This window comes from Dromiciops gliroides, chromosome 3 (assembly GCF_019393635.1).
Source record: "Dromiciops gliroides isolate mDroGli1 chromosome 3, mDroGli1.pri, whole genome shotgun sequence".
Classification (NCBI taxonomy): Eukaryota; Metazoa; Chordata; class Mammalia; order Microbiotheria; family Microbiotheriidae; genus Dromiciops; species Dromiciops gliroides.
In genome coordinates, this window is record NC_057863.1 from 645,477,766 (window position 1) to 645,502,023 (window position 24,258).

Below are 24,258 nucleotides of genomic sequence, written 5' to 3' on the forward strand. Positions count from 1 at the left end.
TTCCCTTGTTTCCCTTGGATCCTCTAGTCTCACCAGCAGTATCCTTCATCTCACAATGCCCCTTTGTCCAAGAAGAGCTACTCAAAAATGGAAAGCAAGAATTACAGCATGTATGATGACTATGAGAATGAGCAGTATGGAGAATATGAAGGGGAAGAAGAGGAAGACCTTGGGAAAGAGGAGTATGATGACTTCACCAAAGAGTTGAACCAGTATAGACGGGCCAAGGAAGGCAGCAGCCGAGGGCGAGGTAAGCTATTCCAGAATGCAGAAAGTTTCCTGCTGTAAAAACGCATCCTTGGCCTTGAAGTGTAAGGAAGGGTCTCTGTGGGACGGTGGAGAACAGGGATCTGCAGCTTTCCCAACCTGGCACCACTTTGTCAGGGTGGTGATCACCCATAAGTTACTCCTCCTCTCCCCTGAGAAGCTGCTGAAAGGTGATGTGGCTCACAGTCCACAAGCTGTGTGACCTTGCTTTCTCTTTTTTTGCGGGGCAATGAGGGTTAAGTGACTTGCCCAGGGTCAAACAGCCAGTAAGTGCCAAGTGTCTGAGGCCGCATTTGAACTCAGGTCCTCCTGAATCTTTCTCTTTTTGCTCTAGAGAGGGTCTACAGGAGGCAGGGACGCCTGCATGGGGCTTACTTCTTTCCCATATTGCCTAACCCTCCCGATGGCCCTACGCATTGAGCCATCTCTTGTAACAAAGAATCAGAAAGAAAAGCAGTTCAGAAAGGCTAGGTGCTAGGTGCACATTAGCTGAGTCTGCCCATGTGCACAGCCTTCATACCCATAGCCTTTCTTGTCCTGGATTCTGATCTTGCTCACAGCCCACCATTTCATTGACCGTCCTGCAGGAGCCAGAGGCCGAGGGAGAGGCTACAGAGTCCGAGGAGGGCGTGGAGGAGCCAGAGGGAGAGGAATGGGCCGAGGAAGCCGAGGAAGGGGCAGAGGTTCTATGGGAGACCATCCAGAAGAGGAAGAAGATTTCTATGAAGAGGAGATGGAAGTACGTGCTGCTTGTCCTAGGTGGCTTGCAATTTCGTAATTGTGTGTCTGCTGTGAAGAACCCTAGTAGTGTTCTCCAAAGAATGGTCTGGGAGCTCGGGACCCAAGAAGAGTCGGAGTAATTTTAACCTAAATTTCAAAGCTAACACAGATCTAAGCAGTCTCTGAAGGAAGGGGAGGGAGCAAGGGCTTGATGGAGACAAGATGGGAAACACTTAGTCTCTGCAGTACAGCTGTCCTCCAGAGACTACAAAAGGACTAGAAGCACTCCCCATGTGTAGATGATGCAAGGGCCCCACAGCTTTTCCCTTCTCGGGACCTCGGGACCTCGGGGTCCTTGTCTGTAAAATGAGGGACCTAGAGTTGGTGGTCTCTGGGTACCCCTTCTCCCTCCCACTCTCTGGTGCTGTGATTCTGATATAGAGACTCTATAGAGCTCATAAACCCACAGCTTTGCTGAATCACCTTGGAGTTGAAGGTAATTGGCTCGCCACCTTCAAACACTCCTCATTGTTTAAAGAAGGAATTGGGGTATGGAGATGCCATGAAGGTTTAGCAAGCCAGGGCCATTAGGTGTCCCTGGAGGCCATGCTTGTCATTCTAAGTTAAAGAACGAAAGGTCAGGGGCGCGTGGCCGTGACTGGAGTGGAGGCCTCCCTCGGTCTCTGTTGCAGACACCTCCTCTTTCTGAATTCTAGTTTGGCGAGAATGAAGAGCTGATGGGTGAAGAGGACTATGATGAGTACTCCAAAGACATGAACCAGTATCGCAGGCCCAAAGATGGCCGAGGGCGAGGTACGGCTGGTCCCTGAGGGGTCCGGGGCTCGGTTGGACGTCAGTGGCTTGTGGGGGGCTGGCCTGGCCGTGGCAGCGTCTGATTTTGGGTGGAAGGAATGCACAGTCAGGCGGTTCTTCTCTCCTTCAGGTTTAAGTCGGGGCCGAGGCCGTGGCTCGAGAGGTCGAGGCAAAGGGATGGGACGAGGCCGTGGTCGAGGTGGGAGCAGGGGAGGCATGAACAAGGGAGGAGGCATGAATGACGACGAAGAGTTCTATGATGAGGACATGGGAGTGAGTGGACTTTTACATTTGACCCTGGGTCCTGGAGGGCCCTGAGTTGGCTGTTCTTGGGTTTGCCTTCTGCCCTGGGGGCGGGGTGACCTGCCCTCTCTAGACCTTGTGTGGATGGGCGCTGAGGCTGCCTGGGAGTCACACTCGGCACATACGTTTCCTTTATTCTGAGGGGTGTGTCAGGGGAGGTGTCCACCCCCCCCCCCCAGTTTGGGACCTCTGGTCAGGGTGGTCACTCACACAAGGCCTACTGACCTCCTGTGGCTCTTGACAGGATGGTGGTGGTGGCGGCTATCGGAGGAATGACCATGACAAGCCCCACCAGCAGTCAGACAAGAAGGGCAAGGTTATCTGCAAGTACTTTGTGGAAGGCCGGTGCACATGGGTAAGTCCAGACCGTCAAGCAGGGTGGGGTAGCGGTGGCGGGGCCACACCAAGAGGAGAGCGCTTGGTGACCTCCTTGTGAGACTTCCTTCCCACACCTCTGTCCCCAGACCTTGTGTCTTCTCACAGTGGTGTCCAAGGGCCTCTGAAATGAAGGACACCACTGTCAGGGTGGGTGATCACACCCGAGGGAGGGCCTGGGCTCCCCTCACTAGCGCATCCCGGGGCGCCGCCCTTCTGTGTCCTTCTGCAGGGAGAACATTGCAATTTTAGCCACGATATCGAGCTGCCGAAGAAGCGCGAGCTGTGCAAATTTTACATCACAGGCTTTTGTGCCCGAGCGGAAAACTGCCCATACATGCATGATATCCTTTGACTCTTGGTCCCTCCCTGAGGCCCTGGGCCCTGATAATGCTCCTGTCTCCTGACTTCACACTCCCTAACAGGCAGTGCCTGAAGCCCCATGGCCTGGAGGCAGCCCTCGGTGGGAATGGTTGCTGGTGCTGGCTGCACCCACTGAGGCAACCCCTCGTGAGGGCAGGTGGGCACAGGGAAGCTCATTGCACTGGCAGTCTGCAGGGAGATCCTTGGCTTCTCTGACCTGCTGTGTCCTCCTCTGAGGCCTGGCCATTAGGCCAGCCCATTCCCGTCTCTGACATCAGAGGATGTTTGCCTTGACCACCACAAACGTGATTTTCCTTGTAAGCTCTTTCACACAACTGGGAACTGTATCAATGGTGATGACTGCATGTTCTCTCATGACCCCCTCACTGAAGAGACAAGGGAGCTTCTGGATAAGGTAAACGTGGGGGCGGGACCGACTTGGGAGGGGGCCAGCTAAGAAAGCAGGCCAGCCCTTTGATGTCCCGTTATTGGAAGCCAAAGCCTGAGGACTTGTTTTAGAGGGTGGGGCTGGGGCGGGGCATAAATGTTCATTGAGCACCTACTGCATGCTGAGCTCTGGGGGTACAAAGAAAGGTGACGGCCCATACTCTCAAGGACCTCAGCCTCATGGGCAGACAACAGGCCAATAGCTATGGAAGAACAAGACTGAGACAGACTAGGTTAACAGGGAAGGCATGAGCAGGAAAGGGAAGCAGGGGCGGGGAAGGTTTCCTCCAGACGGGATTGGAGCCTGGACTGGAAGGAAAGCAGAGGGTTCAGTAAATGGACAGAAGGAGGGAGAGATCCCAGGCCCAGGGAGGCGGGGAGAATGGGTCAGTGGCGTTCAAAGCCCTTCCCAGCATGCCCCCCGCACCCTCCTTTGCAGGCTCACTAGCCTTCTCTTCCCCACCACGTGCTCTGCCATCCAGGGACCCGTCTGCCAGGGTTTGTTGAATGTTGGGTCTGATCTTTAGGAAGATCATTTTGATAGCCAAGCGGGGCACAGACCAGAGGCAGGAAGACCAGTTAGTCACTCGGGGAGAAGTGAAATTTTTTTTTTTTGGTGAGGCAATTGCGGTTAAGTGACCTGCCCAGGGTCACACAGTAAGTGTGTAAAGTGTCTGAGGCCAGACCTGAACTCAGGTCCTCCTGAATCCAGGGCCAGTGCTCTATCCACTGTGCCACCTAGCTGCCCCTTGAGAAGTGAAACTTGATGAAAAAAACAGTTTAGAATTAGCCGTTGAAAAGGACCAGAGACTGCAGCACTTCTGTGCAGCACATAGCTGGTGCCCCCAGCTCCTAGGGCAGTGTCTGTGGTTTGTCTCCCATATCCTTACTGGGCTATGTCCTTCCCTCTGTTAGGGCATGGCCAGGGCAGGGCTTTCCCCAGCACTTGGCACCCACAGTGCCCGTCAGAGTTAACAGTAAATGCTTGTACAAGTTCAGGTCTTTGCTACCTTCGGCCTTTACTTGGGTATGCTTTAGTAGTATAGTTTAAAAGAGATGAGAGTTCTCTGTTGTCTAGACCAAAGCTCCTTGAACTGTGGGTCGCATAAGAAAAAGTCTTAAGAAACCCTGGTCTAGACTAGTCTGAACCAGCTCCTCAGCTCTACAGAGTGTTACAAGGATAGCTGACGTGTAGGGCTACAAGGCTCTCCAGATGGTAGTTACTCTTAGCACCACCTGGGCTTTGAGGTAGGAGCCCTGGGGGTAGGCATTAAGAGCACTTGTCATCGAAGGCCAGTCTCGCTGATTCTGTGCATTCTCGAAGTTCCTGAAGAACCTCTGGTGTCATGTTATTTTAAGAGCAGCGTTTTTTGCTGGGGCAGCAGGTCAGCCCGTCATAGGAGACGTATCCTTCCCCTGGCCTGCCTCCCATGTGACATGGGAGGGGAGGCCTACTAAGTAGTGCCCTCTGCTGATCAGTCCCTGCTCCAGACCCAAAGTAACTTAAGAGTGCTGTGTCCCAATTGGAATCTTTAAAGTCAGTGTGTCAAAGCTGGACAATCCTCAAAGGGGGAAAAAATAAGCTTTGTTTTTCTTTAAAAGGACTTTTTTTTTTGGTGAGGCAATTGGGGTTAAGTGACTTGCCTAGGGTCACACAATTAGTAAGTGTCAACTGTCTGAGGACAGATTTGAACTCAGGACCTCTTGAATTCAGGGCTGGTGCTCTATCCACTGCGCTACCTAGCTGCCCCAGGACATTTATTTTTACATTGTTTTATATATTGTGTTAAATATTTACCATTTTACATGTACAAAAATCTAACAATCGTTTTTTAAAATTTGAGTTCCAAATTTCTTTACCTTTCCTCCTCTCCCCTTCCTTGAGAAGGCAGCAGTTTGATAGGGATTATACACGTGAAGTCATGCAAGCCACATCTTCTTATTAGCCAAGCTGGAAAAGAAAACGCAATAAAACCAAAAAAATCTGCTTCAGTCCACATTCAGAGTTCTTCAGTTCTCTCTAGAGGTGGACAGCATCTTTCATCTTAGGTCCTTGGAAATTTAACAAAGAAAGAAGGGGCAGCTAGGTGGCACAGGTGGATAGAGCACTGGCCCTGGAGTCAGGAGGACCTGAGTTCAAATCCAGCCTCAGACACTTAATACTTAGTCACTTAACCCCAATTGCCTCACTTAAAAAAAAAAAAAGTAACTGGAAGGCAAGGCATTCATGCCTCAATTAGAAAAAGTTAGTCTTTCCAAACCAAGAGCAATGCTGGACCACTCATATAATTAGTCTTTGCAGAAACACTACCCAGGCATCCCCCTTCCATGCCTTTGTTCACTTCATCCCCTTTTTCCTGGGATCCTCCTCTTTGTGTATATTTGTGTACAGAAACCCTCCTTTCCTGGAAGGCCCCTCTCAGAGGTCACCACTGTTAAATCTGCTACTGAGCTTCAATTCTGCTTCATTTGGTTGTTGGGCATTTTCCATTGGATAGGCATCTCAAATTTAACATGTATGGAACAACACATTGCTTTTCTCCCCAAATCTTCCCATCCTCTGATAAGGGGCATCCACCATCTTTGAGTCACCTAAGTTTACAGCCTTCAGAATCATTCCCTATTCTTTTCTCTTCCCATGCCTATCATATCAAAAAACTTTTCAAATCTTGTCATTTAAAAAAAATTAATTTCATTTTTTAAATTAAAAATCTATTTTCTATCCCTTCTCCCTCCCCTCCACCTTAGAAAAAAAAATAAAAATGAACCCTTGTACCACATATGAATAGTCAAGCAAAACAGTTTCCTTAAATTGGCCATGTCTAAAAAAATCTGTCTCAATCTATGTTCTTTGTCCATTACCTCCCTTTCAGGAGGGGGGTCGTGTTCTTTACTGTTGGTCCTCTGGAATTGTGGTTGGTTATGGCATCGATTAGAGCTCTTAAGTCTCTCCAAGTTGTCTTTACAGCTGTTGTTATTGTATAAATTGTTCCCTTGGTTCTGCTCATTTCATTCTGTATCAGTTGATACAGATTTTTCCAGGTTCCTTTGAAACTGTCCCTTTCATCATGTCTTATGACATAAAAAAAAAAAAATTCATTACATTCATAAGCTCCTGTTTGCTCAGCCATTCATTCCCCAGTTAATGGACACCCTCTTATTTTTTAGTTCTGTAACATTTAAAAAAAAAACCCTACTATAAATATGTTTGTCTATATGTGTCCTTTTCTTTTTCCTTTGATTTCTGAAGTATAGGTCTAGTTGGTGGTACTATAGTTTAATAACTTTTGGGCATAGTTCCAAATTATTTTCCAGAAGGACTGTGCCAATTCACACTTCTACCAACCCTGGCATGGTAGGGCAACATTCTCCCCATGCATCCTGGGGACTAGGCTGTGACTGTGATCACTTGGACACTGCTTACATACCAAACCAGCTCCTTGACCTCATAGGCAAAAGTAGCATTACTATACTTGTTTTCCTATAGCCCCTCCAACATTGGCCACTTTCCTCTTTTTCTTAATCAGTTAGGGAATGGCTCTTATAAATTTGAATCATTTCCCTATTTATTACTCTTGTTTTTTCTTTTTCTTTCTTTTTTTTTTGGTGAGGCTATTTGGGTTAAGTGACTTGCCCAGGGTCACACAGCTTGTAAATGTCAAGTGTCTGAGGCCAGATTTGAATTCAGCTCCTCCTGAATCCAGGGCCAGTACTTTATCCACTGTGCCAACTAGCTGCCCCTCCCTATTTATTACTAACGAGATCTTTATTGGAGATTTTTTTTTTTGCAATGCAAAGATTTTTTTTGTGGTTCTCTGCTTTCCTTCTAATTTTAGCTACATTGGTTTTGTTTGTGCAAAAATCCTTTATTTTGGTGGGGGGGGATCTCCATTTTTATTTTGGTCATTAACTCTTTTCCTATACATGATCTGAAAATAATGTCTTTGCTTATGATGTCGCCCTTTTTTGCTAAGTTATGTACCTATTTTGGAGTTTTTCTTGGTATGTGGTGTGAGATGTTTGTTTACACTTAGTTTCTGCTAGTCTGCTTTCCAGTTTTTACAACAGTTTTTTCTCAGATCATAAGTTCTTTGTACCCTAGTAGCTGGAATCTTTGGATTGAAAACATTAGGGCACCAGGTTTGTTTGCTTCTGTATGTTCTGTGATGTTCTAATGATATATAATAATAACAATGATAATTTATCATTATTATAGTTAACAATTAACAAATAATTTATTAAATTATATCAAACTATATATGATAAATCATGATAAATTATATTTATCATATTGTTCTGATTATGATTATTGTTAATCAAACATTAGGGCATTCAGTTTGTTCTGTACCTAATCTCATCCATTGATTAACTTTTTGGGGTTTTAGGCAGTACCCAGTAATTGTGGGGGTTACTGCTTTGTAGTCTATTTGATACTGCTAGGGTCCTTTTCCTTCCTTCCTTCCCACATTTTTTATTTGCCTTTACTTTCTTGACCTTGTTGTTCCTCTAGATGAATTTTGTCATCACCTTTTTTTTTTTTTTAAAGTGAGGCAATTGGGGTTAAGTAACTTGCCCAGTCACACAGCTAGTAAGTGTTAAGTGTCTGAGGCTGGATTTGAACTCTGGTACTCCCGACTCCAGGGCCAGTGCTCTATCCACTGCGCCACCTAGCTGCCCCTGTCATCACCTTTTCAAGTTATTAATCCTTTGGTTGTTTGATTGTGTGATGAGTAAAATTAAATGTGTGGTCGCCTTATTCCTGTCCCAAGTGTAGGGAAAATTAGCTAGGGTTTACTTATAAATTAGAAGCTTTAGCACTAGTTTTGGAGCATTAAGAATTTATTCAAGGGGGGTGGCTAGGTGGCGCAGTGGATAAAGCACCAGCCCTGGATTCAGGAGTACCTGAGTTCAAATCCGGCCTCAGACACTTGACACTTACTAGCCGTGTGACCCTGGGCAAGTCACTTAACCCCAATTGCCTCACTAAAAAAAAAAAAAAAAGAATTTATTAAAGGGGCAGCTAGGTGGCGCAGTGGATAGAGCACCGGCCCTGGAGTCAGGAGTACCTGAGTTCAAATCCGGCCTCAGACATTTGACACTAGCTATGTGACCCTGGGCAAGTCACTTAACCCTCATTGCCCAGTCCAAAAAAAAAAAAAAAGCATACCATGTGTTAGTAAAAAGAGAACATTTGGCTCAGAAAGTTAAGAAAAGGCCTATCTAGCTTAGAGTTCCAGCCTGACCTGGTTCTTTCTCAGGTCCTCTACCACCAGCCTGTTCAAGAGATGAACTGAGCATGGAAGCTTCCTCTGCATCCCAAGGAGAGGTGGTCCTTCCACATTACTTCAGGCTCATTGGTTGGCATCACCCAAATCCATTGCTTCACTGGACTTGAGGGTGGTCCTGTGTTGAGGTCAGAGTCCACAGTCTCTGAGAACACATCCTCCTGAGGGCCAGACAGGTGTGGCTTCAATTGAATTAACTTTAAGTGAGTTAATCAGTGAAGTCAGTCAATCTCAGTCAATCTAATCAGTCCAAATCAATCCAATCACTCACCTTGAGCTGGGGCCTTTGGGCGTTGGCAAAGCCCATTATTTTCTTACAATTGGCATGGCACTGAATAAGTAAATTAGTTAAAATCAGTCCTTTGATTGGCTCAGTCTACCCTTGAACCATTAATATTTTCCCAATTATTTGTGTTTATTTCTGTAAAGAGCATTTTATAGTTGTATTCACGTAGTTCTTATGGGACTTCTGCCGTGTAGACGTGTATTTGATACTTCTGAATTTATTTTAAGTGTAATTTTTTCTTCCAGTCTCATCTTGGTTTTGTTTGGTAACATGCATCAATGCTGATGATTTATGTGGGATCATTTTATATCTTGCAACTTTGCTAAGGGATTATTTCCAACCTCATGCTTCTGCCTCCACAGCTCGGCCTCCCTTTCAGACTCCTGAACTCTGCCCATAGCCTCCTGATTGCTCTTCCTGTGCCAGGTCTCTCTCCCTGCTTCCTAACCCCTCTCCCTTAAGCTGCCAGTGCTTTCCGCCCATCCCTCCCTGTCCCCTTCCCCCCCCCCCCAAAAAAAAAGGGTATTTCATATTTCCTGTGTTTGTTTTGTTTTCACTTGTAGATGTACATGCTGTTTCCAAAGGCAGAGGGAAGGGATGATTTGGTTTTGTCTTTGTATCCTCCTTGGCACCCACCAGGGGAGCTCTCCAGGGAATGGTTTGGCAGGAGGGGAGAGAAGCAGAAACAGAAGTAGGAGCCACAGGCTGACCTGACCCAATGGATCATCAAACGGTTTTAGATCGAAGGGCTTGTGGCAAAGAGGACCCGGCCCAAGCCCTGGCTTCTTCCTGGCTCACCAGTCTGCTGCTCAGCTGTCTGCTCTCTGGGGCTTCCCTTAGCTTAGGCTGGTGGCTCTTCATTCACTTAGTGCGCCTTTCATTTCTCTTCAGTTTTGGTCTTTTCTCCCCTAAGTCAGGACAAGTGTCTCATTGGAGTGAGTTCCTCAAGACCATGGTCTCTTGACTAGGTTCAGGTTTTATCTCAAGAAAATGCTGCCACCTCTGTGCCTCCCCAGGCATTTGCCCTTCCAATCACCCTCATGCCTGCTTTCCATCTGTTCTTGTTAGATGTTAGCAGATGATGCAGAAGCAGGTGCAGAAGATGAGAAGGAAGTGGAAGAATTGAAAAAACAAGGCATCAACCCTTTACCGAAGCCTCCGCCGGGAGTCGGCCTCTTGCCCACCCCACCACGTCCCCCTGTTCCCCCAGCTCCAACGTCTCCCAATGGCCGGCCCATGCCTGGAGGTCCCCCACCTCCTCCCCCACCCCCACCTCCGCCTCCTGGACCCCCCCAGATGCCTATGCCTATGCCATCGCATGAGCCCCTCTCTCCCCAGCAACTTCAGCAGCAGCAGGACATGTACAATAAGAAGATTCCATCACTGTTTGAGATTGTTGTTCGGCCCACGGGGCAGCTTGCTGAGAAGCTGGGGGTGAGGTGAGTGCTGAGCTGGCGGTGGGCTGTTGGGCAAGTGAGAGCTCTGTGGGGAGGGTGCAGCCTGGGACCTTGGCCTCCTTGATACCAATCACAGACCAGATGAACTCCTGGATCCCAGAGAGAGGAGTAGAATGACATAGGAAGTTAGTAGAATCAAAATCCCATTTTGTGTTTTCTTTTAGACACCCTGCTCCACCTCCCCCCAGATTCCCTGGGCCTGGGGGGCCCCCTGGGCCAATGGGGCCTGGGCCCAACATGGGACCCCCTGGGCCCATGCCAGGACCAATGCATCCTGACATGCACCCGGACATGCACCCGGACATGCATCCCGACATGCACCCGGACATGCATCCCGATATGCACCCGGACATGCATCCCGACATGCACCCGGACATGCCAATGGGCCCTGGGATGAATCCTGGCCCCCCCATGGGTCCTGGGGGCCCACCAATGATGCCCTATGGCCCTGGAGACTCCCCACATTCCGGAATGATGCCCCCTGTTCCGCCAGCCCAGAACTTCTATGAAAACTTTTACCAGCAGCAGGAGGGCATGGAGATGGACCCTGGACTAATGGGGGAGGCAGGTACGTGCCTTCCTGGGATGGGGGTTGGCAGCTGGGCTCTGGGGAAACTGGCAGGGAGGATTCGATTTGGTTTGAATCATTGGGGAGACTTTCTGGCTTTAAATGAGCTCTTAACATCTACTGACAAACACAAAAGAAGAGTTGAGAGGAGATCACGCAGCGGAACCTTTTGCTTGCATGTCTCCGTTACGGTTTTTATAGCACCTTAGCTAAGAGAATAATAGCATCATCCTGTCCTTTTCCTGTGCATCGACTCCGGGTTTTGTGCCGGTTGTCATCCACAGTCTTCGGGCTTTGCTCTCTTGTCTCTTCCTCGTGTCATCTGCCGTGAGGGGTCACTTCTTTCTCGTTGGCTTGATGGTCGTTACACACACTGGCTGCTTGGCTCCAAAGACTGCTGCAGGTTCCGTTTGTGGCTGGTGCCTCTCCTGCCCTTCCCGTAGCAAGGGAGCAAGGATTTAGCAGCTTTGCTCACCAGAAGTGGACTGGCTCAGCTCACTAATAATCACTTGGCCCCACTTACTCTGAGGACAGCAGCCACCCCCAAAACAACAGGCCTTGAGTCTGTTCATTCTCAACACTTTCCTTGTCCAACATAGAGATAGATTTCATGGAGCGAAATGAACGTGTATACTTGAAGTTTGACTGTTGTTCAATGGGAAATACATGTTATTTTTCACAAGCCAAGATCCATTAGTAAGCATTCATTAAGTGGATACTGGACGCCTTCAGCCCTGTGCTCGGTGCTGGGGTCAGAGGTGGCGCTGTTAATGAGGTCTGTTAGAAGTAACCCAGCCATTACTTCTTACTTTCTTGTTCATTCCATAAGTAGAAAAGAACCCGCTTTTACAATTCCCAAATGATTTCTCAATTTAGAGTGAATCCCAAAGGAAGAACACATTCTTTCTCTGCATGCAGAGGAGAGAGCTCTTCATGTGACTGCCCGGGTGTGCTCTCACTCAGGGTCTCTTGAGTCCAGCTGCTTAAGGCACTCCTCCACCTTGCTGATGTGACTCCCCAAGGCCATTGTTCTTTGACTCCCAAATAGTCCTGGCTGCGCCTCCCTGCTGTAACCTGTTCTCAGACAGTGTTAGGGGACACTCTTCCAGGGACGCCTTGCCCTCCGACCTTCTCTTCTCCCTTTTGCTATCGAAGAGTGGACACGTGCTTCTCCTAAAGTTGCATGAGGGAGCAGACACTCGCTGGTTAAGAGTAGGGGAAGAAAGAAATTATTTGATCTCCTTGGAAGTACATGGGTTGGGAATCCATGGGCAGGAATGGCTTTGGTGTTCAAAGCGACTTCCTGAAGGCCTCCTTCAGTGGGTCTGTGGGCTCACTGGTGAGGGTACTCCCTGGAGGAATGCCACTCCTAAGTGCCTCCCAAAGATTAATAATTCGCCCCATGGTTATTCCCCCCAGCAGAGGACTATGGACATTATGAGGAGATGGAAGGCGAGGCAGGAGAGCACGTTTTCCCAGAGCAGCCCCTGGAGCCTGATGGCTTCCTCGAAGCAGGGCCCCCTGGGAGACAGCAGCCCGCCACCAGTGTCCCTGACTTCCTCCCCTCTGCCCAGAGGGCCTTATACCTGCGCATCCAGCAGAAGCAGCAGGAAGAAGAAAGGGCAAGGAGGCTAGCTGAGAGCAGCAAGCAGGAGCGAGAGAATGAGGAAGGCAAGTGTGTTTGTGCCCCAGGGCCTCCCTTTGCTGCGGCCTGGCCCAGGCAGCGTGGCTGGAGCCAGCGTCCTGCAGTCTGTGGATGGGGGCAAAGGCTTAGGAGCCCAGCCGGCCGGCCGGCCTGCTGACCACCTACACAGAGAGCCTTACGCATCCATACACATCGTACAGTGGACAGTTGAGTCATAGCGCCCGATGCCCAAGTATGACTTAGGGTCCACAGAGGCCTTGAAGGATGCCTGGGTGATAGAGACAGACATTTGCTTTTTGAGCTTGCCACCTTGAGCAGTCATCGGTCATCAGGAACATCCGCCCTCCATGGCCCACTCACAGCTATGTGGGGAGCCCTGCTGCTGCGGTCAGGGTAGGCGAGGGCGGGAGAGGGAGAGCCGGGCCTTTGTGGGAGCAGCAGCTTAGCAGGCAACTGGGCGGAGTCCTGCTCTCATGACAAAGCGCCTACCTCCTACCTCCAGCTGGGCAATGGAGCAGAGGGAGGCCCATGGTCCCAGCCAGAGGGTGGTGAGACAGCTGGGCCTGAAGCCCTTCTCAGGCCAAGACTCTCGGCACCTCCCCCCGCATTTTGAGTAGCAGAGGAATGAGTTTAATAGAGTTCCCAGCGTAGATGCCCAAGAGCCAGGCTGAAGGCTTTGGACAGCATTTCCCCTTGACTTGATGGACTGCACGGACCTCACTCTGCTGCCTGGCATTTGTTACCTCTGCAGGGGGGGTGGTTATCGTGGGGACCTGCAGGTGTAAAGGGGGGATGTCAGCCACACCCACTTGTTGATGTCTGTCCTTCTCTCACAGGTGACACGGGCAACTGGTACTCTAGTGACGAGGATGACGGAGGAAGCAGCGTCACCTCCATCCTTAAGACCCTGCGACAGCAGACCTCGAGTCGGCCCCCTGCACCCAGCGGGGAGTCAGGGGGTAGTGGTGCGGGGCCCCTGCCCACAGTGGGCGATCCCCGTCTCCAGAAGGGCTCTGCTGCCGGGGGCAGACCTGCCGACCCACGCCTCGCCAGGGACCCCAGGCTCTCTCGTCACACCGATGCTCCTGGCCCCTCGGGCTCAGGGGATTCGGGGCCCTCGGACCCCCGGCTAGCCCGTCCCGTTCCCACCTCCAAGCCTGATGGACTCCATCCAAGCCCAGCATGTACCAGTGGTGGGAAGGGGTCTGGGCCCTCAGAAGAGGAAGAAGGGGAGAGGGCTCTGAGGGAAAAAGCAGTGACCATTCCTCTGGATGCCCTACCAGGGGCCCCCCTGCGGGATCCTAGATTGCAGCTACAGCAGTTCAGCCACATCAAGAAGGATGTGACCCTGAACAAGCCCAGCTTTGCTCGCACTGTTCTTTGGAACCCCGAGGACCTCATCCCGCTCCCCATTCCCAAACAAGACTCTGCAGCCTCCCTTCCTGCCGCCCTCGATCCCCGCCTCCACCGGCCCCCTGCCACTGGGCCCTCAGACCCCCGGCAGCGTGGGGCAGCCCCCTCGGACCCCAGTGCTGCCTCCGCTGCCTCTGCTGCCAACCTGCCCGATTTTGAGTTGCTCTCTCGAATCCTCAAGACCGTCAATGCGTCCGGCCCCTCAGCACCCAGTCCCAGCGAGAAGCCCAGTGACCCCCGGGTGCGGAAAGCCCCTGCCGACCCCCGGCTGCAAAAACCTGGGGACACCACATCATCCCGTGCCGCCAAGCCCAGCACTCCTGAGGTAGCTGCCCCACCCCCTGCTTCCTCTGGCGAGGCCTCACCTCCAGCTATCGCCCCTTATGACCCGCGGGTCCTGGCGGCCGGGGGGGTCAGCCAAGGTGGCGGGAGTGGGCAGAGCAGTGTGCTCAGCGGCATCAGTCTCTATGACCCGAGGACTCCGAACTCTGGCAGCAAAGGGGCCGAGCCAGCCCCCGAAGGGGGTGCTCAGCCCAAGGGTCCTGACGGCAACGGCAAAAGCCCAGCGGCCAAGGCCAAAGAGCCCCCGTTCATCCGCAAGTCGGCCTTGGAACAGCCGGAGGCGGGCAAGGCAGGCTCGGAGCCCACGGCCACGGACAGGTACAACAGTTATAATCGGCCGCGCCCTAAGGCAGCCCCGCCCCCCGCCACCGCCCCCTCAGCCACGCCCTCTCAGGAGGGGGCCCCCCAGCCCGGCCTCCACAACCTGCCTGTGCCCACCCTGTTTGGGACCGTGAAGCAGGCGTCCAAGGCTGGTTCTGGGAGCCCTTTCGCTGGCAACAGCCCCTCCCGAGAGAGCGAGCAGGATGCCGGCTCCCTCAAAGATGTTTTTAAAGGCTTTGACCCCACCGCGTCCCCCTTCTGCCAGTAGTGTTAACCTGGACCCCGTCCCCCAGCCCCCATCCTGTGATTGTATTTCATGGCCACATTCAGTGTTGGGAATGTCAGGGGAGGGGGCTGGGGGGGGACGGGGAGAGGGCGTGGGGGTTTTTTATTCTTTGGTTCCTATAAATTGTATATAAAAACCTTTGGTTCTGGTCAGTGCTGTACGACTCCCAGGCTATCTCCAAGAAAATGTCTTTTTTAACTGAACAATCAAAGTCTCCTGCCCAGATCCCTTAAAAGTGCATCTTGGGCCCCGTGTTGTCTTGGGTCTCGGGGGCAGTTTTGGTCAAGTTGTGCAGCCGTCCTGTCCTCTGTCCCTTTGTGTGTAAATCACGAAGCTCCTCTGTCCATCACTGTCCTATTCTCAGGGCCCGGGGCACACTGGGGTGTGGCTCATGCTGAGTCAGAGCTGGAGGGAAGCCCCCCCAGGAATCAGGACCAGGGTGGGGAAGGGGCCAGTGCCCACTGCCCCAGGGTAGCTGCTTGTGTCCTATGATTCACCTGTTAAGCGCAAGTGAGGGAGCGAGGGTGGGGAGGTAGGGGCAGGGGTCCCTAGGCCTCAGGCTCTCTACCACTTGTCCATTGGCCTGCAGGGAGCAGGGCTCAAGGGGTTGAAGCAGCCCCTAGTGAGCCTCAGCCTGTCCGTTAGTCAGTCTGGCTCTGGAGGGGTTGTAGGCCCTGCCTGCCCTGTTCCCCCCTGGGCTGGGCCAGACCCCTGCTCACACCCTCACTGCCCTCCCATCCTCCTCATTCCTGCTTCCTTAATGCGGACAAATCGTTCAAGAAAAGTCCCCAACTTTTTTCTTTCAAGAAGGTTTTTACTTTTGTCATTCTTCTGCTTCATGCCTTCTTTTAATTTCTGAACCAATGAAACCCTGGTGGGTTCTGGGCTTCAGAGCCAAAGGTATAATAGTGGATCTTTAGAAACAGCAATCAGGCCAGGCCAGAATCAAAGAGGACAAAGGGAGCATTAGGCCGGCAGGGAGTCCCGCTCTGTGGGAGGGAAGGTCTGCCAGGCTGGGCCTTGGTTCTCTTTCTCCTGTGGGGAGAGGGGGATGCTGGCATCAGCCAAAGGTAGGCTGTCCCGCTTGGGGACAGCCTGGCGGCCGGGGAGAGGCCAGGCCAGGCTTTCTGAGATGCTTGGCATGGTTGTGTCCTGTCCACTTGGCCTAGTCACTGCCATGTAATGGCCCCACTTTGCTAGGAGAATTTTAGTTTGCAAACGAGAAGAACTCAGGCACGGTTTTATTTGGAAGCTGTCCTGCATGCTCTTCCCCAGGCTACCCCCCAACCAAAAAAAAAAACAAAAACAAAAAAAACTAAGCTAAGAAATTGTCTTTTTTACGTGGACTCTGCAAACCTTCTTCATAGCCCCTGGCACATTCCTCTTTCCCACCCACCTCCTGTTTCCCTCCCCAGCCTGCTGGCACTGTCTCCATAAATAATGTAGAAACTGCCTCCCTTGGCATGTGGCTTCCCTCTCTCGGAGGACTGTGGGGCTGCTGCAGCTTCTCTGGAGGGACAGCCCACACCCCTTCTGGGCTGGGCCTCCACATGGCAGGCAGGCAGACATGGTCAGGGTCGTTGTGCTGTTATTGATCAGGTGTTTGGGGGGCGGGGGACACGATCAGTAGTAAGATTGCCCCCCTCCTTTCCCCTTCTCTCCCCCAAAGGGCCAGGTTCCATGGCATTTGTAAAATATGCAAGATACGGTGTTTTTTGTTGGGATTTTTTTTTTTTTTGTAAAACTAAAATGAAATAATTTTTTAAAGGAAATCTCTTGAGGACCTAGAAACCGGCTATGAACCTCCCAGAGCTCTAATTCGTCCATAGTTTTTCCCATCAGGCTAGAGCTTTTAAAGGAAAATCGTTCTCTAACCAAGATTGTAATAAAAGTGTAAATAATATTTCAGAGTTGACGTTGATGATGCAAATATGTATATACCGCACTGTATTTTTACAATTATGGTCGCATGGCTCTCCTTCAGCCCACCTACCCCACCCCCTTTTTTGTATCCCACATCTGTCTTCCAGGAAATGTCCTTCGCGCCTTTCTCCTGTGGTCCCTTCCTCCCCAATAATTGTGTTACTGCCATTAAAAGATGCAGTTATTTTAAAGTGATCTGGTCCCTTGCTGCTGGTGTTCATTTTCGGCAGGATTCAGAGCGTGAGACAGGCCGCCCACCCCGCTAGGCAGTGCCCATTCACTCTGATGATGGCGTGGAGAACACGCCCCCTAGCAAGGCCTACACTGCGGAGTCAAGATCCCAGCCCTTGTACGCCTTCTCCTCCGGCCTAAAAGCACTGCCTTTGACAGACTGGACGGCCTGACTTTCTTCTGATAATTAACGATGAATCTACCTCCATGTGGTGAAAGACTGTGGCTCACTACCTGTGTGTATGACCTCAGGCAGGCTGAGCCTCCTAGGCCTTAGTTCCCCCATTTGTAAAATGGGCTGTGGGCATCAGGACGGCCTCATCTGTCCCTTTCAGGTCTAGATCTGGGCCCCTGGGATTGCTCTTGGGCTTATTGAGAGGAGTGAGAGAGATCCAGAAAGTCCCTTCCTGTCTTGTGAATGGGGGGACAGACAGCCCACATGTGTGGTTCCTTCAGTGTTCTCAGGGCCTTGTGGATCCCACTCTGCTCCCCCACCCTTCTCTCCTCATTGCCCTCCATTGAGCAGGTCCAGTTAAGAATCCTGCAGACTTCGCACCATGTCATCTTAGTAACTCTTGCCCATCTGCTTCCAAAGGAAAGCAGACAGTGGGGATCATGAGTAAAGGACGGAGCCTGAGGACTCATTCCCTCTACAACCACTGCCCTTTTTCCTGGGCAGCCCCCCTCTTGCTGTGCCTTGGAGGTTTTTAAAGACGCTCTCATTTGGCTTTGGGATCCATTGCCACATTCTTTATGGCCTCCTCTTTTGAGTCATAGTTAAGCTGGGCTTTGAAATCCCTGCATCTCTGTGCAAAAGATGCTCCTGCTGTGAAGGGAGAAGAGCCCCACACCAGGCAGTGGGTCCCAGTCCCAGTCCCAGCACATCTGGGGGTGTCTTGGTGCTGGTTTGCAAAGGACTCACTTTCTGGTTCTTTTCACAATGTCCGTCTCCTCCGTAATCCCACAAGCCTCCTTAGATTCTGAAGTGTCCAAAGAACGGCTCCTTTTCTTCCCCTTCGATCCACTCTCCCATCATCCTTGCACATCTGTGACCTCCAGAGTCATCTTTCTTCCTCCAGGGCCCCCTCCCAATCCAGTTGGTCCATGTGTCTTATTGAGTCTCCCTCTGCAGCACGTCATTCATCCCCTTTCCCCCTCCTCCCACAGGCACCCGGCCAGATCAGGCCCTCATCACTTCTTTCCTGCTCCACCATAAAGCGGCTCTATGTTGTTCTCTGTTCCATTCTCCACACAGCTGTGAAAATCAGCATTTTCTTGAAAAGTACAGATGTGCCCACGCCACCCCCTGACTCAGAGAGAGGCTTCCGTAGCTCTTCCTATGAGATCGTCCGTGGCCCAGCGCCTGCAGACACATCCCAGTTCTTGGATACTTCTAGACTAACTCCACTTAGCTGGCTATGCAGCTGAGGCTGGAATGTGCTCCCTGCATCTCCCTCCCCTCAGAGTCCTCACCTTCCGTCCCCCACCTGGCCATGGCTGTGAAGACTTGGGAATTCCCTCTCCCTCTTCAGGTTACATTTTACCTGTATACATGCGGTAGAACCCCCATTCCTTATATAGTGTGAGCTTTCTGAGGGGCAGGGACCAAGCTCCGGGGAAGACTCGAATGCTTCAGAATAGGCCTTTCTGTGGGACATAAGGTCAGCAGTGATGATGGTGGTTCTCTTTAATGCCTGCAGCAGCCCTTTGGGGGTGGTCTATAAGCCCCCTGCCCCTTCCCCATCAGAGGGGGGCCTGGCCTTCAAATCCTAGCTTGCTGCTTACCATCTCAGTGATCTCTGACCTCAGTTTGCTTTTCAGGAAAGGAAAAGGGCTCAACTGGATGATTTCTCCTGTCCCTTTTAGCTTGAAATCCTATGAAGCCCAGTTTAGGGAGGTGGGGAATGAGGGAGATTGTGGGATGGGAAGAAGCCATTCTCTTTGAGGACCACCAGGGAGGTGGGGCAGTGGGGAGCGGGTAGGTGAACTGGCCCTGGGGAACTTTCTTTTCTTTCTTTTCTTTTCTTTTCTTTTCTTTCTTTCTTTCTTTCTTTCTTTCTTTCTTTCTTTCTTTCTTTCTTTCTTTCTTTCTTTCTTTCTTTCTTTCTTTCTTTCTTTCTTTCTCTCTCTCTCTCTCTCTCTCTCCTTTCTCTTTCCTTCTTTCTCTCCTCTCTTTCTCTTTCTCTCTTTCTCACTCTCTCTTGCTTGTTTGCTTGCTTGCTTGGCTATTGGGGTTAAGTGACTTGCCCAGGGTCATACAGCTAGTAAGTGTCAAGTGTCTGAGGTCAGATTTGAACCCGGGTCCTCCTGACTCCAGGGCTGGTGCTCTATCCACTATGCCACCTAGCTGCCCTCTTAGGGAACTTTAATTTAAAATCTGATAAATTTGAGAATGGAGACCTTCCCAGTCCAGGAGCCTGGTGATGTTCTTTCGTGCTTAGATCCTTAGTGAATCCATGACTTTGCTGGTGTGGGTCCTTGTGATTCTCATCCATGACTTTACATCAGCCCATTAGGGGGTCTTCTTTCGACCTTTTCCATATCTTGTCCCAGGCCAGCACTGCAGCCATCCATCTGTGCTCTCTCTTCCTCACCACATGACTGTCTCACCTCAAGTCTCAGTTATTAATGAGTCTTTCTGATGCCCCTGCAGTCACTTGCAGGTTTTTCTTTCCTCTTTGCAAATATTTTACCCTCGTGTTACTATTTCTGAAGCGCTGTCATCTCTTTCCTGGAAACCAAACCAGACAAAAACAACAAAAAACACCCTCTGGGATCCTGGAGTGTTTAAGAAAGGAAAGAAGAAGGGGTGACAGTGACCAGGACAGAGCGTCTACAGAGGGAGGAGTATTCAGTAGGTTAGGGACCAGCCAGTAGACTTAAACATCAAGCAAGCTGAGGCCCACTGCTTAGGACCTGCAGTGGCCCTGCACACAGGGAGGGTTTAGACATTACAACGGGCGTGGGTGGGCGGTGTAAGACTGAAAGCTGGTGGGGACCTTACAGATCATCCGTCCAGTGCAGGAGTTCTTGTCCTGGAGCCCTGGATCTCTGGTGGACTGTGGAGAGATGACAGGGGCTGGGAGTCTATGAACTTGGATGAAAAAAATATTTTCAGTAATCTCTTACTGGGAATTAGTATCTCCTTCCTTTACAAATAAACCAGACATAACACGGTTCTGCACAGGCTTCAGCAAACTGCTGACATAACAAAGGTTGAGAATTTCTGGTCGTTTTAACAGCAGAGGAAATGGAGGCCCAGAGAGTTGCATGACTTGCCCAAGGACACACAGCTAGTTAAATGGTTCTCAAAACCCAGTCCACTGGCTCCAGACCCCAGGCTCTCTCTCTTCCAGGCTGTTTATCTTAGAGGAGAAAGTCCCAGGCTTAGGAAGCTGTCTCTGATCAGCCAGGCTTACCACGGTGAACCCAGGATAGCAGGAGGACAGACCCAAAGGGGGCTCAGCTTTCCTGAAATCCCACTTAGCAAGAGCAGGTAAAAGCCCTCCTGGGGGCTTGGAGGAGGGGCTTCCATGACCTGGGTGCAGAGGGTATGGACCCAGGGAGAGCTCAGATATGGGTGTACCTACCCAATAGCTCTTGCTTCTTGTATTCTGAGCCTTCCCCCCTCATCTTAGTCTGACCCCAAAGACCTCTCCTGAAAATCCATACCATTGCTGCTGTTCCCTGAGGGCCTTGACTGGGGTGTCCCCAAGAAGCTTTGTCTCCCCTCCAGACAGGTCTCCCTTCCCAAATCAATTAGGGCCAGCATTTTCCGCTTTTTTTTTTTTTTTCAGTGAGGCAATTGGGGTTAAGTGACTTGCCCAGGGTCACACAGCTAGTAAGTGTTAAGTGTCTGAGGCCAGATTTGAACTCAGGTACTCCTGACTCCAGGGCCGGTGCTCTATCCACTGTGCCACCTAGCTGCCCCACATTTTCTGCTTTCTAAATTTTAATAACCAGCTAGGTGAGCATTTGACCTCAGGACATTTTAAACATAATTAGGAAAATAAGACAGCAAATATAATAAACAAAAAATTGTAATAAATAAAAGGACTCCTGATGAGTCAGGAGATCAGAGTCTATCTACTAGCTGTGTCACCATGGGAAGGCAAGGCCTAGGGCCCAAACATCTCTCTCAACCTCATTTTCAAAATGGGAATAGTATCTGCGTTGTCCCTATTCACCAGGCTGTTCTGAGGAAGGAGCTATAGAAATCAGAGCAGGGATGCTACTGGTTCCTAGGAGTTTGGTTCAAGATGGAGCCAACCCCCCTGCCACCCCCCCCACAATAGCACTGTATCTTTGGGTGGGATTTTTTTTTTGCAGGTGGGGTTCACAGGGTAGGGTTGAGAGTTGGCCAACTTGGAAACCTTTCCCATTGAAATCTGTTTTAGCACAGACATCTGTCTTCTCTCCATGGAGGGAGGAGAAGGTTTTAAACCCAAGGCACTTTGTTCTTGAAGCCAGCCGCTCAGCAGGGGGTCCTGGTTTTCTTTTTCCTTTGAAGGCAGGTATTAGTGAGGGTTTCCTTCTGACCTGGCCGTTGGCTAACTCACTGTGGGTCTTTCCCATCTCTAAGGTCCCTTCCCAAGCAGCCATGGCCCCTTATTCATGGTCTAAATTGGTCATGCTTACATGACCCACCTTAGCTTCCCTTGTGCAGGACACGAAGCCCAGACACAATCCCATGTCCCTCTGAGGGTTTAAAAGGAGACAGTGTGTTCTTCCCCAAACACACACTAGGGCTAATGGTCCTGGGATCTTCCCTCAGGGAAACATGTAGGATGTCACTGAAAGGGACAATGTTCAGCCCAACCTTCTCCTCCTGGGTGCTGGGAGGGAAAGGAGAAAAGCTGGGATTTGAACCCAGGTCATCAGACCCCCAATTCAGTGCTCTTTCCACTACCCCATGTCTCTTTTCTGTCCTCCCAGCAAGCTCTTGTTTCCTCATTGCTAGGAATTGTTGTTTTCCCCATTGGCGCATTACTGTCATCCACCACCCTGGCTTTGGCTCCTTGCCAGCCAGTTCCTTTTTTACCCGCCCAACAGTGACTCCTGGCCAGTATCCTTGTAACGATTTATAGTTTTGCAAAGCATTTTACATATCTTACCTCATTTTATCCGAACGACTCTGTTGTATTAGAGGTGCTGTTCTCTCCAGTTTGTAAGGAGGAAAACCAAGGCCCTGGGAGATTAAGTGACTTGCAAAGAGCTGAACCCGGATCCTCTAACTCCAAACCCAGATCTCTTTCCACCGTCTCTGGGCCCCTGGCATGCCAGAGAACCTTGAAAATGTGAACTAGGAGGGACTTTAGAGACTGGCTGGTCCTAACACCTTCATGCTATGGATAGAAGAAACTTGAGGGCCATAGAAGGGAAGGGGCTTGCCTGAGGAGGCACAATTAGGACTTGGTCACCAACCCGTCAAACAGTGTTGGAAGAGACCCTAGCAGTCTTTTTTTTTTTTTTTTTTTTTTTTTGCGGGGCAGTGAGGGTTACATGACTTGCCCAGGGTCACACAGTTACTAAATGTCAAGTGTCTGAGGCCGGATTTGAACTCAGGTCCTCCTGAATCCAGGACTGGTGCTTTATCCACTGTGCCACCTAGCTGCCCAACCCTAGCAGTCTTAATCGAACCCCCTCGTCTTACAAAAAGGGAAATCTGGCCGGAGTGAATGGGGGAGTGAGTGGCAGAGCCAGGCCCACGGGATGTCGTTATTCAGGTGTGAATCTTTCCCTTCTGGGCATCCTCCCAGTACATTGATTTGTGGACTGTAGATTGTGCTCTTACAATATTTCACTCCACAGCACGTCTAAAAACATGCCCTGATCTCTGAGAGGAAAAGGAAGGAAACTGGTCCCATCAGGAGAATGATCTTTGACTGGGAAGGATAGCTCAAAAGTGGTTAACAGGGAGTTGGCACAACCAGGAATAATTCAGAGCAGCCTCCTGACCTCAGGGAGTTCAAGTCACCAGGCTCGGACAAAACCACATCCCAGGTCCCTGAGAGGATGGACAGGTGCGATTGATTGCTTAGTGGCCGTCGGTGATCTTTTGAAAGATCATGGAGGATGAGAGAGCTGCCACAGAACTAGAGGAGGGCAAATGTTATCCTGATTTTCTAATAAGGGAAGACGGTGGAATCTGCAAAACTCTGTTCTGGTGAGTTTGGCTTAGAATACTGGCAAGATTCTAGAATGTTTTGTGGAAGGGATGGTTGGTTGGTTGTCATTTCAGAAGGGAGGTGGCAGCCACAAAGGAACCAGCGTGACTTCTCCAGGAGTAGGGTATGCATCACTAACCTTCCCTTTCTGGACAGGGTTGCTGGTCCTATAAAGGAGAGGAATGCTGTAACATGCTACACTTAGGTGGCAGCAAGGCCGTTTGGCTGTATCCTGACACATTTAGGTAGTTTCAGAATGGGTTGAGGTACCAGGCTTAAAGCAGTGGCATGAATGAGTCATTAGCCTGAAGGGAAGTCTCTAGAAGAGGGCCCCAGGGATCTACCTTTGGTTCTTTATTGTACAACATGCTCATCAATGATTAGAATGAAAGTATAGAAAGTATGGTCATCACATTTGCAAATAAAATGAATCTGGAAGGGATAGCTAACAGGAAATGCATGATGGAGCCAACATAAAAAAATACTTTGGCCCGCTAGAACAATGGTGCTGAACCTAAAAGGAGGGAATTTATTTGAATGTAGACTTTTACAGTTGAGTTTTTTAAATCCACAAGTAGAGGATGGGGGAGGCATGGGCAGACATTTTGTACAAAAAGGGCACGGAGGTCTTAGTGGACCACAACCTCCACATAAGTGAATAATGTCCGATGGCAGCTGTCCCAGGTGGCATTGAGAAATGCATGAGTGATGTCCAGAGCAAGGGAGCTGGTGATAGTCCTTCTCCACTCTACCTCGGCATAACCTCTTTTGAGTTCTAGGTGCCACATTTTTTTTTTTTTTTTTGCTGGGCAATGAGGGTTAAGTGACTTGCCCAGGGTCACACAGCTAGTAAGTGTCAAGTGTCCGAGGCCGGATTTGAACTCAGGTACTCCTGAATCCAGGGCCAGTGCTTTATCCACTGTACCACCTAGCTGCCCCCAAGGTGCCACATTTTTTTTTTTTTTTTGGCAGGGCAATGGGGGTTAAGTGGCTTGCCCAGGGTCACACAGCTAGTAAATGTCAAGTGTCCGAGGCCGGATTTGAAC

The 24,258-nt window shown here is 50.3% G+C and overlaps 1 protein-coding gene across 7 annotated transcripts in view; it reads left to right on the forward strand.

Annotated features, from left to right (window-relative positions):
- ZC3H4 (zinc finger CCCH-type containing 4) overlaps positions 1–24,258 on the forward strand; it is a 59,207-nt gene that overhangs the window by 16,686 nt on the left and 18,263 nt on the right. For 3 of the 7 annotated variants that reach the window (XM_043994146.1, XM_043994148.1, XM_043994147.1), the window contains exons 4-14: positions 28–250; positions 828–1,006; positions 1,704–1,800; positions 1,931–2,073; positions 2,348–2,458; positions 2,711–2,822; positions 3,147–3,256; positions 9,928–10,298; positions 10,481–10,884; positions 12,304–12,555; positions 13,366–14,602. In XM_043994146.1, the coding sequence (XP_043850081.1) occupies positions 28–250; positions 828–1,006; positions 1,704–1,800; positions 1,931–2,073; positions 2,348–2,458; positions 2,711–2,822; positions 3,147–3,256; positions 9,928–10,298; positions 10,481–10,884; positions 12,304–12,555; positions 13,366–14,602 (3,239 nt within the window). Of the gene's footprint in view, positions 1–27; positions 251–827; positions 1,007–1,703; positions 1,801–1,930; positions 2,074–2,347; positions 2,459–2,710; positions 2,823–3,146; positions 3,257–9,927; positions 10,299–10,480; positions 10,885–12,303; positions 12,556–13,365; positions 17,010–24,258 lie in introns of those variants that run through there. The other 4 variants (XM_043994143.1, XM_043994144.1, XM_043994145.1 and 1 more) reach the window with 4 other exon arrangements.